Source organism: Marmota marmota, unplaced genomic scaffold (genome assembly GCF_001458135.2).
Source record: "Marmota marmota marmota unplaced genomic scaffold, marMar, whole genome shotgun sequence".
Lineage (NCBI taxonomy): Eukaryota > Metazoa > Chordata > Mammalia > Rodentia > Sciuridae > Marmota > Marmota marmota.
The window spans coordinates 9,713,616-9,732,051 of record NW_025999983.1 but is presented as its reverse complement, the minus strand read 5'-3'; the positions used below and the strand labels follow the sequence as shown (position 1 = coordinate 9,732,051).

General features: G+C 45.0%; 1 protein-coding gene across 10 annotated transcripts in view; it reads left to right on the top strand.

The window, feature by feature from the left end:
• Positions 1 to 18,436, top strand: part of Arid1b (AT-rich interaction domain 1B) — a 407,120-nt gene that overhangs the window by 349,183 nt on the left and 39,501 nt on the right. For 6 of the 10 annotated variants that reach the window (XM_048805918.1, XM_048805919.1, XM_048805920.1 and 3 more), the window contains 2 exons: positions 112 to 240; positions 13,930 to 14,075. In XM_048805918.1, the coding sequence (XP_048661875.1) occupies positions 112 to 240; positions 13,930 to 14,075 (275 nt within the window). The remainder of the gene's footprint in view (positions 1 to 111; positions 241 to 13,929; positions 14,076 to 18,436) is intronic. The other 4 variants (XM_048805923.1, XM_048805922.1, XM_015498657.2 and 1 more) reach the window with 1 other exon arrangement.

Below are 18,436 nucleotides of genomic sequence, written 5' to 3'. Positions count from 1 at the left end.
TTTGTCCCCTTCTGTAACCCCCATACCTACATGTGGAATAGCATGCAGACAGGGATTCAAACTTGTGCTACAGAACAAATCCAAAGAAGCTGTTCTTCTGTTCCACTTTAGGCCACCACACATTAGGTCGCCTGCTTATCCCAGCCAGTCTGGGGCTGGCGGACGCCCCATGTTTTCTTCCCAGCACCCCAACTATGGCAGCTCCCAGGCTCCCATGATGCACCAGGCTGACCAGTACGGGTAGGTGGCAACAAACCCCGGGCTTCTGCGGGACCTGGGTGTTTTCTCCTAAACATTCAGGAACGTGCCATCTGGCTGCAGGAACGCCCAGGCCAAGAGAGTAAACGCCCTCATAGGAAAGCCACCCGGGGCAGTTCATCTGTCTGTCCTCCTGTGTTGTGTTCCTTTTGCTTTTCACTGTCTGTACTGCAGCAGTTTGGGGGAAGCCTGCATGTCGCCCTCGGTTCCTGTCTGTGCATGGCTTTGGCATGCCTGCTTTCCTTCATGCCTGAGAGGGACCGCAGAAACCTCTTATCTGCGTGAAGCAGCGTAGTCGCCTGCTCGGACATCCTTTCCCCCTCACTGTCCCTGTTTTGTTTGGTTACCTGTGTTGTGCAGCACTGTCCTCCTGACTGTGATGACCACACCTGCCACCACAGTGAGATGCCGTCACCCAGAGTGGCGTGTCATGAGACCTGAGACCCATGCTGGCCTGGCCCATTCAGAGGGCGTAGGAGAAGTTTCCTCACCGTGTCAGTGAGCCAGCACCTGTGCCAGAGGGTTGTGTTATTTCCTTCCAATGAGATTAGAATGTTGAAGCACCAGGAAAATACAACCAGATAACAACACAGAATTTTCTACCTGAACAGTGTAGCCATATTTTTATCAATTTCAATACAGGAATTACATACAGCAACAAAAAGTACTTCTCTTCTTTCCTTCTACAAATCTACATACTGGCCGGTGCCTGTCGTACCAGTGACTTGCAACTTAGTGAGACCCTGTCTCAAGAGAAAATAAGGGTTGGGGATGTGGCTCAGTGGTTAAGCACCCCTGGGTTCAATACCCAGTACCAATAAAAAAGGTAAAAAGGTATACACTCCGAGGCCCTGTCACCATTTTTAGGTTAATAAATGCCCTGAAAGCACACCACTGCTGAGTGAACTGTTGGCACTGTTTTGTGTATATTGATCATAAGATCATTGTATATAGACTTCAATGTGCTTGATACTTCCAGTAAAGACATACCTCTCTTTGGTTAACATGAAACAGATTCTTGTCAACTAGCTTTGTTTCAGCAGCAAGCTTAGCAAACTACACGTTCACTACTTGTTATGGGTGGGTGACAGAGCTTCTTAATACCCTTATATTCAGTCTACATTTATTTAGACATCAGAGGAAATGATCATTTCATAACTGAGAATTATGCGTTCTGTGAGCATGGTCCTAAATTTGGACCAACAAATACAGAATTCTTAATATAATCCTCAGAGTAAAATAACAACCACAGAACGAGGCAGACATTCTCATTCTTCGGAAATTGCCTTTTCCTCTATTGTGCTTTTTCCCTTGTACCTTCAAGGTCAGTTCACGAAATAGTAGGAAGATCATGGTGAGGGAGGAAGGTGTTTGTCTTCAGCCTCAGACCCCAGGCTTGTCCTTCTCCTCAAAGGAGCATTGTCTACCCCCACCAACCTCATCTGGCTGGGCTTTGCCAAGCCCTGTGAAGCAACTGCAGAAAGTGAATTTAAATGGTGTGCATCACAGTAAAATCTGTTCCACGGGGGCAGAAAATCAATGTTAGCTAACCAGCAGGAGAAGATCCAATCTGTGTTTCAGCCAGTGGCATCCAGGTAACTTCCTTACAATACAACACCTCCTCCTTTAAAAAAATTTTTTGAAAAAAATGTTGGATTGTTCTGTGTAAATCTTACCACATACATTGGCAAAGGCTCGTCTTTGTAGCCCTGCACCTGTTGGTTTACAGTATTTACACTGTGTTTACAGTATTCTCTATCAAAAAGAAAAGAAAAGAAAGTTTGTTTCTATTTTAAACCTGCCTTCTGTTCCTTTGCCTATTGTGCCTTTTTTAAAACAGAAATTGAATTTGAAAAAAAAAAAAAAAGTGTGTGTTCCATATTTTAGTTGGAGGTTGGGAGATTTTATGTTTCCATATTTAATAACATTGTGGCAAAACTTGCATTGTTGGTTTTCTTTTCCTCTCTCCCCCCATTGATAACTCTGTCAGGTGAATGTTAGTTGGTCATTTGGAAGACAATTGTGAAAAAGCCAGTTTCCTTTTGGAAAGGAGGCCCCGGTGCGGGCCTTTCAGGGGCCCTGTATTCACAGGGTCCTGTAAAGAGCCTCCTAAGTTAGAGTCCCGAAGTCCTGGAGCCTGTGAAGAGTCCGGAAGTACGAGTTAATGAGGAGGTGAGGAATGAGGCTGCAGTTAGACAGCCTGGTGACAAGATGAAGGATTGTGTCAGTGGTATCTTCTAGCCAGTTGAGTGTAAGGTATACAGAGAAAACACACAACCAACTGGTCAGAAGCCACGTTATCAGTTCCTCTAAGAGTGGCACCATGCCTGTAAAAAATCCACCTGCTACGTTGAATAAGTACATGTAGGTATATTTTTTTCACCCATTGGATAAAAGAATTCTTCCTTTCACTTGTTAGAGGATGCACAGTAGAAGGCGGTGGATCTCGTTCAAGTGGTATCTTGATGCCCAGTCAACGTTAATGATTTATAAGTAATACCTGTACAGAACTGACAGGCTTTTGCTCAGAAGATGCATTGCTGTTTAATTAACAATCAAGCCTATAATTGTTAATGCAATGTTATTTGAGAGATTTGAGAAACAGAGTTGGAAATACTATTTGATCTTACCAAAAGCCCATCCTGATAGATGTTCATAGCATCAGACAGGAAGATTCTGAGCATGGGAGAGCCACAGCCTGCCAGAAGCCTGGAAGAGCCCACAGCTACTGCCTCCTCAAATGCATTCCCAGCTCTAAGATTTTTTTGACTGACTGAATCTATGTTCTACAACCTTGATGGTTGAAGCGAGCACACACACACACGTCTACAACTAACATTCCCTGGGTTGTTTCTTGTGCTTTGCACCCCATTCCTTATTTCTAGATGGCACGCAATAGTGTTCAACAATTGGCATCTCTGCCATAAACAACTGATTGATAGAGCTGGATATTTCAGAATTATCCAGATTTTTTTTCTTGGAAATGAGCTCCAAGCAGGAAGCATGACTTCACTGAATTTATAGAAGTTCTGACAAGCCCTACATCTTTAAACTAGGGTATGTGAGTAAACAGATTTTAATTCCTCATATATATAAACTAGAGTCAAGTCTTTGGTTACATGAAAATGGAAGAGAAGTCTGGCACCAGTCTTTAGGATCTTTATTCTGTTTCATAAGAACGACTTCCAAGAAGACACAGAGCTTCAGTTACGGAATGACAGAACCCTGGAGCTGGAAGGCATCGGTCTGGACACTGCTCCAGCCTGTGCTCCTTGACTTTCTGGTGGAGGAAACAGACCTGTGGGTGCCCACTGAGGACCACTGAGTTTGGAGACAGGGCACAGCAGAGGTGGGCCTATAGCTCTCTTCTCCCTCTGTAATGCTGTTCCTAAACTAGATTTTTCTTTAAAAAATACAAAAATACTCTCTATTATAGAGTTCTCCTTTGTGCCTAAAGGCAGCCTGCAATTAGAAAGCAAAGAATGAGCAACTGAATGGAGACCCTGCCTCATGCTCAGGGCGAGGCCAACTGCTCTTCTGCACTGAAAGGCTGCTGCACACACCCTGGCAACCCTTGAACAGCTCAGGAGGCCGTTTGCTTCTCAGGCCCGACACCTGCAGTGGAAGTCACACACACTTGCCAGCACGTGACGGGTTTGTGCAGCAGTGGTTTTCCCCATCTGATCGCCCCCGCCTACACGCAGCAGCATTTAACACTGTTGGGGCTGGCATGCAGCTGTTAAAGTAAGAATGGAGAGTCGTGGATGAGGGCATTTCCTGCTGGGTGGGGGGCAAGGGGACACCTGTGTACCCTGGGACAGGCACTGTCATCCTTTTGCTGTCCCCAGTGCAGTAACTAAACATCAGACAAAAGGAAACTCTCAGACTGCCTACATGTTAAAAATGAGCAAATAAAGGGCAAAGTCGACCAGTATAAAGTGTCATACTCTTGACTAGAAGACTGTTGTTCTAACAAATACCACTAAGATGCATATGTGTACCTACATTTTAATTCTTACATCACAACAAAAACTAGGGTCACCAAAATTAGTTTTAAAAATATTTTTGGTTTAAGTAAAATGAGAAATTGAAAATTTTAATTAATACTAATTTTTTCATCTTAGCCGCTCATTAACAGAGTAAATGAACTCCACTAGGTCCTAGCCATAGGATCCCTAGATCAGTAGCAATCCAACTGTTTAAAGTGTAGAAGCAAGTTGGGCACGGTGGTGCATGCCTGTAATCCCCGCAGCTTGGGAGGCTGAGGCAGGAAGATCACAGCCAGCCTCAGCCAAAGCGAGGTGCTAAGCAACTCAGGGAGACCTGTCTCTAAATAAAATATAATATAGAGCTGGGAATGTAACTCAGTGGTCAAGTGCCCCTGAGTTCAATCCCCCTTCCCACCGCCCCCGAAAAAAAAAGTGTGTAGAAGCAGCTGTACATTCTGTAAGAGGATGTGGCCAGCCGTCTCCCCTGCTCGGAGACAGCTGGATCTATTCACAGAGGCGAATCCGTTGGTCTGGCGTTCAGGCACACCAAGTTGCTGCTGTCTGTGCCACATGCGCATCTCACATCCACATGGCCCCTAGCCACTGTTCATTACTGAGACTCAGTTGTCATTCATGTGCTGTGCTGCCGTATGCCAATGAGGCACTTTTTCTGTGTTATTTTCTTCTGAAACCTGTGTGACGCAGTGACTGATGGACAAGGAGCCACCGATGTGGAAATACTTTAATGGAGAGAGTACATTAAAATGTCAAAGAGAAGGGCCAAAAAACTTGTGAATGTGTCAAGCCCCAGTTACAATGGTGTCCCTGTGCCGAGGAGCAGGGGATGATGCATTCACTGAGATCCAGCCCTTTGGATTTTGGACAACTAGGTTTTAACGTAATAGCTATGATTTGAAAAGCCATGTTATTGAAAGACAAAGAAGATCTCAAAGGCTGAAATAGAGATTTTATTTCTGCAGTTAAATGTAAGGCTTGCATTATTGTCTGAATACTATGCAGTCATTTTTGGTCCCTTTCAAAATTTAGAATTTAAATGTTATTATGTTAGTATTTTAAGATTATGATTTCACAATTAAATCTTTTAGAGTTACAAGACTATTCATAATAGCCCTAAATTACATTTATAAATCTTCAAATCAAAATATACTAAAATATTAATTCTTAAAAAAAAACAGTTTTTTAACTTTATTTTAATGAGGTTCAGAGTATGAAATATACAGCAAACCTCCAGTGGACTAGAGGCCATGAGCTACCCTAACCAGCAGATAATTGCCACTTGGAGATTTCAACACACACTCACCCAACCACAGGAGGGACGGGACGCGGCCAGTGTACCTGCATGTTTAACAAATCCTCTAGGTGGTTCTGGAGCAGAAAGCCAGCTCACACCTAAGGATTAGTGTTTGTGCTCCAAGACAGCACTGATGGCAAGCCCGGGAAAGCTGAGTGAGAAAGGCAAGCTGAGCCCTGCCTGCCTGCTTACATCTCTGCCCACACATTCACACACTCATGCTAGAGAGGCTAGCACCTAGGACTAACTATATGGCCACACAGTGTCACAGCTCCGCAAGTCCCACTTAATCAGAAAAGAGCAGGGATCCTGAAATCACAATCGCATCAGGTAGCGGTGCAGACCTGCATTGCCAACCTGAAGGGCTTGCAGACTGATACCAGGAGGCAGCAGAGTTCTCCAGCCTTGACCTCAGCAGTGTCTTGGGCTGAAGGCAGCAGGAGCAGCGGGAGCCATGAAGTTGATATGCTCTGAGACTTCGTATAGTCCAGCTTGGAGACTATCATGGGTGACCTTGTAAAGATCTGTAGTGAGGGGCTGGATTCTTTTTTGAATGCTCACAGGCACCTTAGTTTAGTGGCATTAAGGATTGTGGGGTGCACCCCCTAAAGGTTTTTCATAATCTGGTTCTTTTTCTTATTTTGAACTCCACGTCAGCCATCATATAGATTTGAATAACAGACCAAATGAAAACTCCAGCCACAAGGCTCAGCCCCTTGCTTGGAGTGTTACTACTCCTGGTTCCCTTTGCTGCTTAGACACCTTCAGGTGGGGAATCACCAGAGTCCTGTCCTCTACTACTCACAGGGGCTGGGGCTAGTGAGGGATTATAGTTTTGCTCAGTTTTCAGGCTTTTCCAGAGGCATTTTCTACCTAATTTTGAACAGTGTGTGGTTTCACTACGTTAGATAACTTCACAGCCCAAGGCCATCTTTAGCTCAGGAAATTTTGTAAGAGTTTTAGGAGTATTTCTTAAAAATCACAAGTGTGTGTGTGTGTGTGTGTGTATGTGTGTGTATGTGTGTGTGTGTGTGTACGCTCCCTATCAAGGTTTTTACAAAATAGGCTACAATACAGTATTTGAGATGGAGAACTCAGGATCCAAAATACTTTTTTGAAGCCAACTGAAAGGTCCATTATCATTATGGTAGCAGAGATACATATGGATGCATGTAAGAGGTATGTATTCTTAATCATCTTGTTGCTAAAGCGTCTCTCCTCAGATTAGTTCACCAGTGAGTGTTAATTATCTGCTCTGCATTTGTTAAGCTCACATGAACTCTGCATCTGGGGCAGGGTACTCCCAGACCTCTAGGACCCTACTCTTCACTCTACTCTCCTGGCTCCCAGGCAGCTGGGACACTTCCAGATGGTCTGCTCCCCCTGTCCTCTCTCACCTGTCCAGGTGACAGGTTAAAGATGTCCTGAATAAAGATATGGACCCACCTAGCACTGAAAAGGAGCAATTCTCCTGGTAAAGGGATTGAGACTCCTATAATGGTATTATGATCTCAAGATTAACTTTTAAAGATCTTTATGTTTAGTGCAGTTAGGAGGGCGCACTTTCCATGGGGCACATCAGTGTCAACTGCATTTCTCTTTGGTGCAGTATGGGTCTCATTTTTCCTAGACCAGGGGGATGCTGCATGGTGCCAGCATCCCCAGAGGTCTGAGAGTCTCCTCTTGCAGAAAGAGGACAAGCTCCCAGCCCCGCTTGGGCTCACACTGGTGCCGTGCACTCAAGGCCACTGGGACGCTAGGAATCAGCAAGGAAGTGCTGGAATCACTCCGTGTTAAATGTCATCAGTATTTCGGTTAACTTCTGTGTTCTTGCCAGTAAACAGTTCACAAAGCAGGAGAGGGAACCAATCTCAGTCAACTTTGAGGATGCAGAGACAGCCTTGGACCTCAGTTACCAAGATCCAAGCATCGGACACTCTTCTTGCATTTTCTTCACACTCGGACAAGGAGGCCTGTCTCCTGAAACCCCTCACACTCTGTTTGTTCTGGTTCCTTTGAGAACCAGGGAGGATCAGTAAGCTGCTTTAGGGACAGAACTGGCCCCTGTGTTGAGGAAAGGAAGGACGGGGCCTAGCACCCAGGAGCAGCTGGTGGGGAGTGGGGAGGAGCGCAGGCTGTTTGTGAGGGTGTGGGCTTCCAGGGCCCGGCTGGAGCACAGTGCCGCCCAGCGCTCAGCTGAGGGAGCTTTGCCAGGAAGCGTGGTCAAATACAGTGCTTTGGACAAATGGGGAGAGCCAGGAGGTGGCTTGGGACAGCTTGTGGGAGATGCCAGGTCATGAGGCCAGGGCAGAGAGGTGCTCTGCCCGATGAGTTAGCTCACTCTTGAGAAGGTGCTGCTCTGTGGAAAGGGTCTCCTCGGAGCTGCTGGAATGTGATACTGCCCTCCACCCATTCTTAAAGGAAAGGGTACAACTTAAACATACCTGGAGGCCAAGGGCTTGAGGAGTCCGGTGTGTAGCTAGAAAACAATGGTTCATTGTAACTGGCAAGTCTGTTGGTGTCATACATGCTGAGAGTCTCTTTGAGTGAAGAGGCTGCCTTGAAAGAGATCACATTGGCCAGGGAGGAAAGAGCTTGGCAAAAAGACCTCGAGTCTAGTAAGGGGCATCCCTCACAGAGGGGGAAAGATGGCTTACAGCACACCAACGCTCTCCTGTCCAGGCCCAGGGGTCCACCTGCCTGTGCAGCCTCACCTTGGCACTCGAGGCCCATCGGACTCCAGGTGTCCAGAGCCAGACTCCCGCTCTCTCCTGACTCAGTGGCTGCCCCAGCCTCTCCTGCGCAGGCAGCCTCTTCTGCACAGGAACACCTGCCAGCCATGCCCGCCTGCTCTTCCTCCCCCACAGTGTTTAATCATCACCAGATCCTTGTGTCACCTCCATGATGCTGCTAGCTCTTCATCCTGCTTCCACCACCCATGGCCTCCCACCTGAGGGCCCCACACGTGTTCTTCCTGCCTCTCACAGTCAGAGGGTGATATCTTACAACATACATCTTCAGTGCCATTCTTCCTCCTGGAAACCCCTGGTCTCTTCCTGTTTCTCTTTGGGTTCAGAACCTCACGTAATTGTGGGCCTCATGGTGCCCCTTCTTCCCACACCATCTGTGCACACCAGACGCCACAGAGCCCTGCACCTGCAGTTCTTGCCTCCTCATCTGGTGGATTCCCGTCCAACACTCAGATCTAAAGGGCCACCATCCCTTCCCCAGGGTACTTCTTGTCCCCCTCACCTTAAGCTTGCAAATGCAGGTACCTTATATCCATGCCACAGCAAGGCCACAGCTCTTGCTGGCTGCTCCAGTTGTTTGTTTTCTTGTGTGTTTGGTCCACTGTTGTGTTGCTTCGCGCCCACCCCATCCCGGACACAAGTGTGACTCCTGAGCAGAAGGTATTTCTGACTGAAATTTATATTTCTAGTATGTTTCCCTGAGCAAAATGTAGCTGGTTTTGTTTGGTTGGTTTTTGTTTTTAAACAGCACGTGGCTGTATATTTTTTCAGGAATCCAGTTTCTATGTCACTGCTCTTGGGTTTGCTGTTTGTCTTTGTTCAACAATACAAATGCTGCTTTGCCTTCCCAGGGATGCTATCAAGCCAGAGCCATTGGCCTGTTGAAATGGCAACATGGCTTTGCCACCAGCATTGCTGACAGCAGCTGCTGCAGGCACGTTCGTGGGTCAGCCCCACCACAAAGCCACTTGAGCTTTGTGCTTTGATTGTGCTTTTTGGGGTACACACAGTGGTTTTCGCTTTGGATATTAGATTTAAAATAAGCTGAGCTGGATTTCTCCTCAATGCTGCTTTGGAAGAATCACCATGTAATTCCATCAGAAATCTCTCTCCAGCGATACTGGATGTTGTGTGAGAACATCTGTGGTCATAAAACATTTCCAATAGGATGTTCTGTTCTTATAGCCGTAGCTCTCCAGGGAAACAGAGTAGCAAGTAGAAAAAGATTCTGCTGGAATTGGGGTCTCGCAGGTTTCAACTTCTGGTTCCAACAGTTGGGTCTAAGTAACAAAGTGCCCTCGAATTTCAGTGCTGGTCTGGCGTATTTTGTCAGTAAGCGGTCCTTGCTGGCTTCATGACTCAGCCACGCTGCACTGGCAGTCCTGGATGAAGGCATGTGTGCGTGGCAGTCACGCTCAGCTTTCCCACTGAGCATGCATTGCTTTATGCTCGTCCTAAGCGTGACTCAAATGATGTCTGCCGTGGGTGTGCTGGAGTGCTCCACGGGGCTCCACTGTGTAGGCTGTCCGGGGCACCTATTCTGCCTGCCCTGCCCTTCTTCAAAGAGCTGTGTCAGAAGTTGGTTCATTTTCAAGGTGTACTCTCACACTTTCATCTGTACTGTTGAGAAAAAAATTTTGTTAATTGCTAAAATGGTAAGGTCTTGTTTTCTTTTTTTGTCAGGGGGTTACTGGGAATTGAACTCAGGGGCACTTGGCCATGAGCCACATCCCCAGCCCTATTTTGTATTTTATTTAGAGACAGGGTCTCACTGAGTTGCTTAGCACCTCGCTTTTGCTGAGGCTGGCTTTGAACTTGCAATCCTCCTGCCTCAGCAAGCCTTCTGCCTCAGCCTCCCAAGCCACTGAGGCACGCTCCACTGCCCTCAGCAGGTCTTGTTTTCTTTAAAGCTCCAAAATCATATATATAGACTTGATTTAATTTTAAACTCTCTCATATTTGAGGTAAGAGTCAGATCTTCAGAAGCATGTGGCACTCTTAGGATTGCACACGCATGAATCCTACAGAATTCAAACTGTACTGCGACCTGTGCTCCCCTTTCTGCCTTTACCTTGATCTGCCGGAAATGCCACTTTAAAATTGGCATTGGCTTCCATATTTTTCCCCAAAGCCAGCCCTTTGTTGGCAGGTGAATGTGCATTTTTAAAGAAATCTCCAAAGTCAACAAAAGGAAAATCTACAAAACAGCACTTGTGGGCATGCGTGGAATGAGAAGCAGGAGCACAAGCGCTGCCAGGGGTGCACGCGCAGTAGGAGCCAGGTTCTGTAGTAGAGTGACAGGCCTCGCACACACCTGGGCTCAACCCTAGGACCGAGTTCTGGTCAGCATGTTTGTGCACAAATCTTGTTTGCTATTGAAATGATGAGGGAGACGTGTGGCGGACAGAACAGGCCAGGCAGGGCCGGGCAGTGAGGTCAGCAGCCCCTGACTCTTTGTCTTCACAGTGTGCAGTCTGGTCACCTAACAGCTACACCAAGCCCATTCAGAGTGTGCATCAACGTAGAAGAGACCTCTGAGATGATGTTGGATGCTCACGGCCCTGACCTTGGGTTTCAGATCTGCAGACTGTGGAAAACAGTGACAGGGGACAGAACAGCCCAAGCCTTTGGGCCCACAAGAAGCAACAGCCCAGTAGTTACAGCCCCGGAGTCCCAGATGGGACACTTTGCTCTTTTGGGTTCATCTGACATTTGGGCAGGTTTTACACTAGATGTATCCCTTCATTTCACCTTGAATTTCTGCCTGTTTGTGGTTTGTTGCTCCTAATTTTCTTTTGAAGAAAGTGGGGATTTACCTCATGATTTTCCTAACTCCACGTGGAGCTTCCAGGGGTTGCTGTGATCCAAAGGGATACAGCAGTCAGTGCTGTCCTGGACAGGGATCCATGAGGTGACTCAGCCCCGAACTCACATTTGAGGCTTTGAGTTCCTAATAATTGTCACAGCCCGCCCAAATAAGATCCCTGGCTTTTTAACCAGACTTTTAAAACAACAGCTGCAGTTTACTTGAGGACCACATAACAAGCAGTTGACATCCAACACGTGGACCTTTCAATCTTTGATATTTTTTTTTTGTCGTTGTGTTGTTACTGTAAAACTGTTATGTGATTTTGTCATCTCATAGTGATTGAACATGGGCTGTGCAGATGTGGGGGAAAAGCCACAGATCAGGGTTAGATGGCTGCTAATTTAGTCAGCTTCCTGATGGATTGCATATTCTGGTTCTCTTTTCCACTTTAGCATAAACAAATGTCTCAAGGAGGGATTAGTGCCATCCATGTTAGCTGTCTACACATGAAATGAAATAGTGGAAGCTAGAAAAGGTGACTGTGGACTGTACTTTAGAATGCCTTTCTACAGTGATGAATGCATTCTCTCCCGATTCATTTCACTTACCAGGACTTTTTCACATGCAAGGGTTAAGTAGGCCTGATCCTCCTCTCAGTGCACTGCTAGAAGAGCCCAGATGAGCAGAGGTTACCTGAACACAGCCAAGAGAGGCTTAGAGCTGTGCACAGGTGCAGCTCACAGCCAGCCAGCCGGGCTCCCTTCCAGGGGGAGCAAGGGTGGCTCTCGTGGGAAGCAGCCACTAGAACACATCCTAGAGACAGGGAGGCCAGCAGTGAGTTGAAGCAGTTACTGACTTGGAAATAATCTTCCAGAAAAAGCCTGTTCAGAAGCTCAGGGTGCTCTTCACAGGTTCATCTAAGAAACAAAGCAGCCCCAACAGGAGCCACTTCTGAAAACTGGCCCTGGACCGGCTTATGGGGTAAGGACACCCAGAAGGAAATTTAGGATGCTTAAGTCGATGCCGGCCATCACAGGAGGAAGTGAGGCCTGCACCACGGAGGCCCATGTTTATAGCTGCAGTGCAGGAGTCCAGGAGCAGGCTAACTGAAAGCCATTGAGTGGTCTCAGATCCTGTGGGGTAGGTGCTGTCATGCCCCTCAGCAGTGAACCCTCAGTGAGCTGAGGACCAAAGGTCAAAGTAACACCCCAAGCCATGCCCACACCATTTGTCTAAGAAGGTTCTTGCCAAGTTATCATTGAGTATTGGTACAGAAATTCCCTGAATGGTTTGTTATTAAAAAAAAAAAAAAAAAGAAGAAGAAGAAGAAGAAAGAAAGAAAGAAAAAGAAACTTAAATCTTTATTACTTTGATTTTTCAAATAGTCCATGTTTAAATTTTTTCTCCAAGCAAGAAAGTTAAGTCCATTGGAAACATAACAGAAAAATCATCGGTATATAGATTTTAAAATGATTTATGTTAATCTCTTTAAAGGTCTCATAAAAATGTTGGCTTTTTTACATCTAGAGCCACCAAGTGATAGTTTAATGGCAGTAAATGGGATTGTATAATCATAATTAGTTTGGAACAAATAAGAAAAGCATCTTTTATCCCTCTTCTTAGCTTTACTACTAAGAGTAGCATCACTCCCCCAAACTTTAAAAGTTTCTTAAAGATTTTACATAAAAGCTTTGACTACAAGGATGAAATAGAACTTCTAAGGCTTTTGCCACATTGCCACCATCTTTCTTGTTGCTTTGGAATTTTCCCTAGGAGAACTGACCACTTTGCCATTTAAATCTCTTCTCTCATTACCACCCATCAGAGAAGTGACATTGTGAGACAGTTTTCTCTTCTGGATAGAGGACCCTTCTCTTTTAAGGGTAAAGAGAAGTTGTGTCTTACCAAGCATTGGGCAAATCTAGTAAAACGAAGTCAGCAAGAGATGATGTCAGCAGCATTTGGGGCAAGGGGCTGTGCAGATTTGGGAAACTTGAGCTATTCTAAGTACCTGTCCTCTCCTGTGATGAAGAAGCCCTGCCAAAAAGCAGTGGAGAGGGCTGGGGTTGTGGCTCAGTGGTAGAGTGCTCACCTTGCATTTGCAATGCACTGGGTTCGATCCTCAGCACCGCACAAAAATAAATAAAAGTATTGTGTCCAACTACAACTAAAAATATATATTTTAAAAAAAAGCAGTGGAGGTGTGTGTCTGCTACATAATTTTGGTATGGGGAAATCAGTGTGTTTTTAATACACCCTGACTTCAAAAAGTTAAGTAAAGGGTTGAGGAGAGAGTTAGCAGCGCTTTCTCTCATTTTTTTATATCAGAAAATTTAGGGCAAAGAATTACTTTTTTAATATCCCCACACTGCCCATTTGTTTTTTTTTTTTTTTTTTTTTTACCTCTTGTGGTTTTGATGTGAGGATACTAAGCAGTGCTAATAGTCAGATCTTATTAAACATTAGACATTAATTTTGCTTGCTTTTGTAATTCCTGTTCTTATTTCAAGTTCCCTACTCTTGCTAACATTCCTCAACATGAATAATTCTGAATAGGTGTCGTAATTATGAATGTGTAGCTTATTTGTATAACTTATGATATTTGGAATTTTTAAACACTGTACTGGACAGTTGCCTAGTAGTAGAGTTCAGTCTCTTTCTCCAGGAAACAGTCTGGTTTTAGCAAACATGAAAACTCAGCCCCGCCCCTCACCTGAGTGCTCTATTAGAGTTGACACCAGGACCGTCTACTCTGCTGTGCCGTGCTGTGCGCCGTCAGTCTATGTGTACCTGTGCTTTCTTTTCATATAGGCAAGGCAGCTTTCCTGGCATGAACCAGAGTGGACTTGTGGCTTCCAGCTCTCCCTACAGCCAACCCATGAACAACAGCTCTGGCCTGATGAACACACAGGCACCGCCTTACAGCATGACGCCCACCATGGTGAACAGCGCCACAGGTAACCTGGCAGCTCTGGCTCCCAAGGGATACCCTGTCCTACCCTCTCCTAGGCTTCCCAAGTGAATGTGCCCAACCAGCTTGAGAAGATGGATCCACTGGTGAAAATGGAAATAGTACTACTTTTCAACTTCTGGGAAACTGGCTCAGTCTGTTTGAGACTTAAGGGTTACATTATATTCTGTATAAATTACTGTATTCATTCTGTGCTTGTATAATATGTGGACATATTCGGATATCATTGGTGATTGCTAAGTACAGACACTAAGTTCTGTCTTTGAGAATTGTTAAAGAGTATTGGTAGATCCCAAAGTAAGATCTTTGCATTTGACAGTGGTAGAGATAAATTTTGAGAATTCATATTCAGGGGAAATGGCTGCAGGGCAGAGCAGGGAGAGTTGGAAGCACCTTTTCATTTGGGGAAACCCCTCTAAATGTGTACTTGGAAGCAGCTGCTTCATAAGTGCTATTTGCAGGTCACCTCCATTGAGAAATTGCCATAAATGTCTAATTACGTTTAGCTCTTTCAGCCCATTTTGTAGTCTCAACAGTTGCATTCTTACAAAATCATGTCTGATTAGTGCATTCAGTATTCTGTCAGTTTGTGGGAAACATCACCAATGGCTCAAACCGTATATCTTCCATTTCCCAGAATCTGAGACCTTTGGGTTCCTGGACATCCCAGGCAACAAGTGCTACTTTCCAAATGATGAATTGCTCTGAATTAAGTTGACTGATAGAGACCCTTGCAGCAGGACTTGCTCCTTCAGTTAAGGCAGAACTTGACTTAGCAGCTCTGTGTCCTCCACCACCTTGTGACATGTCAAGAAAACACTGTAGCCAGATCCCTGGATCCCTTGTTTACCTTTTTCCATTTGTGCTGCCTTCTGCCACAGTCCTGTCTTGTCCATCTTAAGGGCCACACACACTCTGGGACTGAACTTCTAGTCTCATTTAATACTGATATTACCCAATTACTTCCATTTCGAGGCTTGTGAGAGAGGAAAACAGAAACTATGGGTAAAAGTGGAGGTTTTAAAATAAATAAAATAGCCTTCCTGATGTCACATAGGTCATATTTCATTTCAGGAAGGTGGTGTTTGTACTAGAGACCAAAGGCCCCCACCAGCACTTTCCCTGGTACCAGAGGACCTGGGTTGTGACAGTCTTGTGTTTTCTCTAACTTCCTGAATTAAAATTCCTGGAGAGCATTAAATTACACAAATTTTCACCTGTTATTAGCAATATTCATTTTTCCCTTTTTTTTTAGACCCCAGAGCCACAAAACTACCCAACTACAACAGATCTGCAGTGCTCTGCCTACGAAGTGTGTATCTCTGAGAAGCAACCAGTTTAATGGGAATTCATAGAGAGGGTGTCTTTCTATTATTAGTATTAAGATAATTTGCTATTCGTTATTTCATACAGAGAAAATCTGTTCAGTGAATGGCCGTTTATCCTCACAGTCTTTTGTATGGATAGCAGTGTATTTTTATTGAATTGTGCATTTTGACATTGAATTTTTAATAATTTAGACATTTATCAAATTTTAATCTGCACATTTATATAATTTTATTTCATCCTTTGCTGAATAAGTCAAATGCTATAATGATATAAAGTAATTATTCAGCACATCCGAGGAGTCTTGGCCATTTAGCTTGTGCCACATGTATGTTAACAGGTCCAGTAAACCTACGGAACTGAGTCAGCCCCTGGGAAGCCAGCAGTTCAGGGTTACACAGCGGCATAGCTCCTGCTGGGGCTGGGGCTGGGGCTGGGGCTGGGGCTGGGGCTGATGCGGTGCACTTGACTACAGATGGGTCAAAGCGGCCCTTTGTGGTACCCGTCTCGTTGGTTTAGGCACACTGAGAGGAGGTCAGTGATGACAACTAAGCCCTTCTTCATCAGAGTGCACTTTGGGAGAAGGTGAAGGTAGTTCAGATGCCAGCCAGGGCTGGTGGTAGATTTCCTGACCTCGGTTTGCAGCCAGAGCAACTGACATTCCAGCATTCTCTTCAGTGAGTCCAAACACTTGTGCTATAGCAGTGTATAGGGCCAAAAAATCCTCCCGTGTAGTGACAGACTGTTACAGGCTTCAGTGAACAAGTGATTATTTAAATGGAGCCAGTGTAGGTGTAAATGTGACAACTGTTTCTTCATGTGGAATACCTGGGAAGTTGGATGGAGAGTCGGGACTTCCCTCTTCAGGGTCTTTCCTGCTTCTGTTCTAACTTAGACTTAAAGATTGGAACTACGTATTATGGGCACAGTTACACTAGATCCTATAGATAGTTGATGAGCAGCCATGAGACACTGCGCCGAGCCTTCCCCTTGCAGAGCCCTGCTCAAATTCCAGTGGTGAGTCTTTCTGCCAGCTGAGCTTTGGTCGATCCCAGAGGCAGAGCATCATCACTGTCCTGCCAGTGCGAGGCATATCAGTTCTGATAGCCCTTTACAGGGGAAAATGTCAATCACACTACCCAAATTTATGAATCACCTACTTTAAAGATCCTTTAGAATGCTGTTAAAACCACAGATTCCTGAGGTCCCATCAGAATTTCTGGGGGTGGGTCCAGGAATCTTCATTCTTAACAAACTCCTCAGACAATTTTCATATATGCATGCTAAAGTTTGAGAATTGATTATTTGGAGGTATTTTGTCCAGCAATCACCTGTAGAAAAGCTGCCAGCTTTGTGTACCATTAGCAAAGCTGCCTAGAGTGGGATCTCACAGCTGGACAGCTATCTTCTTGGGACCTGACAGTCTTCCATAGAGGAAGCTTTGGGTCCTTTGCACCCTTACTGGTGGTTGATTATCTAAGTAGTTTAAAGGCATTTTGTTTGCTTGCTTGCTTGCTTTAAGTTGATGGTTTTAGACAAATTGCTGCTTCCCTAGAAAAAGGATGTGGTAAGCTATCAAAATCAGACCTCTTAAACTAGGGGGAAGTGTATGCTGATGTGCCAGGCTGCAGGGGCAGGGCTTTCTTGGAGCATCAGTATGGCCGTGAGGAGAAGTTTGCTGTTCTCCCAGAGCAGCCGTGCACGTCAGGCTTGCTGGGGCTGCTGCATGGGGAGGAGGCACTCATGCAAATTATGGCTTTGTGCCCAGCTTGCACGTTCTCACTGGCAACCCCCAAGGAAGGCCTCATATCGGGATGTTTGAGGGATTTTCTCTGGGCTTTGCCAATCCAGTGAGAAGGAAAGGCTTCCCCCGAGCTTTGTTCATACCTCTTCTAAGTTATGGTAACAATATGCTTTATAGTTTGCCACATTAAAATAGTCATGAACAGATGTATACACATAGATAGGCCCTTTGTGCTATCAAAAACAAGAAATAAAATATTTTGTGGCGTATGGTATATTACCATGAAAAGAAAAGAGCTGTGTGTGTTTCTGATCCTGACTTACATCTTCTGGGGGTGACTCAGAGCCTGCAGGGAGAGAAGGTAAAGGATGACGGGAGGAGGCAGGAATGAGTGTTTAGTTCAGTTTTACTTGTGTCACATGTGTTTATGTCCTTTTGAATGCATAAAATCCAGGGCAGAATAGCTACCTGAGGACCTTGACCATGCTTGCTGTAAGAAATCATTCTAGCTGTTAAATTTCAATGGTAGAGCCAGAGGCTAGTGCTTGAACGTACTTAATAGTGCTCAGGCAGCGCCTTCTGCAGCGGCCGGCCCCTCGCAGCCCCTCATTGCATCTGAATGTCACATGCTGGATTACTGATGTCAGTGGAGAGAGAACAGTACCCTGATTTAACACATCCTTAGAACAGTGGTGGTCTTTCTTTTCTGGGAAAGGAAAAAAAATAGTGCCCCTGGTGTACATTGCCTGGGGAAGCATGTGGCTCATCACCGTGATTCATTGAGAATTCTGGTAAGAAGTCAAAATAAGCATTTCAACAAAAAGACGAGTAAAACCCATAAGGAAATGCCTTGTGATCCACTTAGTAAAATAAAATTTACATTGTGAGGCAGGAGTACTAAGTAAAATTAGAACTTAAATTCTATCCTTATTCATCTTTCAGAATTATAGAACAATGCAATTTTTGACAGATATCTTACTTGCACATTCAAAATGCCCATTTTATTTTTATTTTTATTTTTTTTAAATTTTTTATTGTTGGCTGTTCAAAACATTACATAGTTCTTGATATATCATATTTCACACTTTGATTCAAGTGGGTTATGAGCTCCCATTTTTACCCCATATACAGATTGCAGAATCACATCAGTTACACATCCATTGATTTACATATTGCCATACTAGTGTCTGTTGTGTTCTGCTGCCTTTCCTATCCTCTACTATCCCCCCTCCCCTCAAACAAAACACACAAAACACCACTCTCTCTCACTCTCTCTC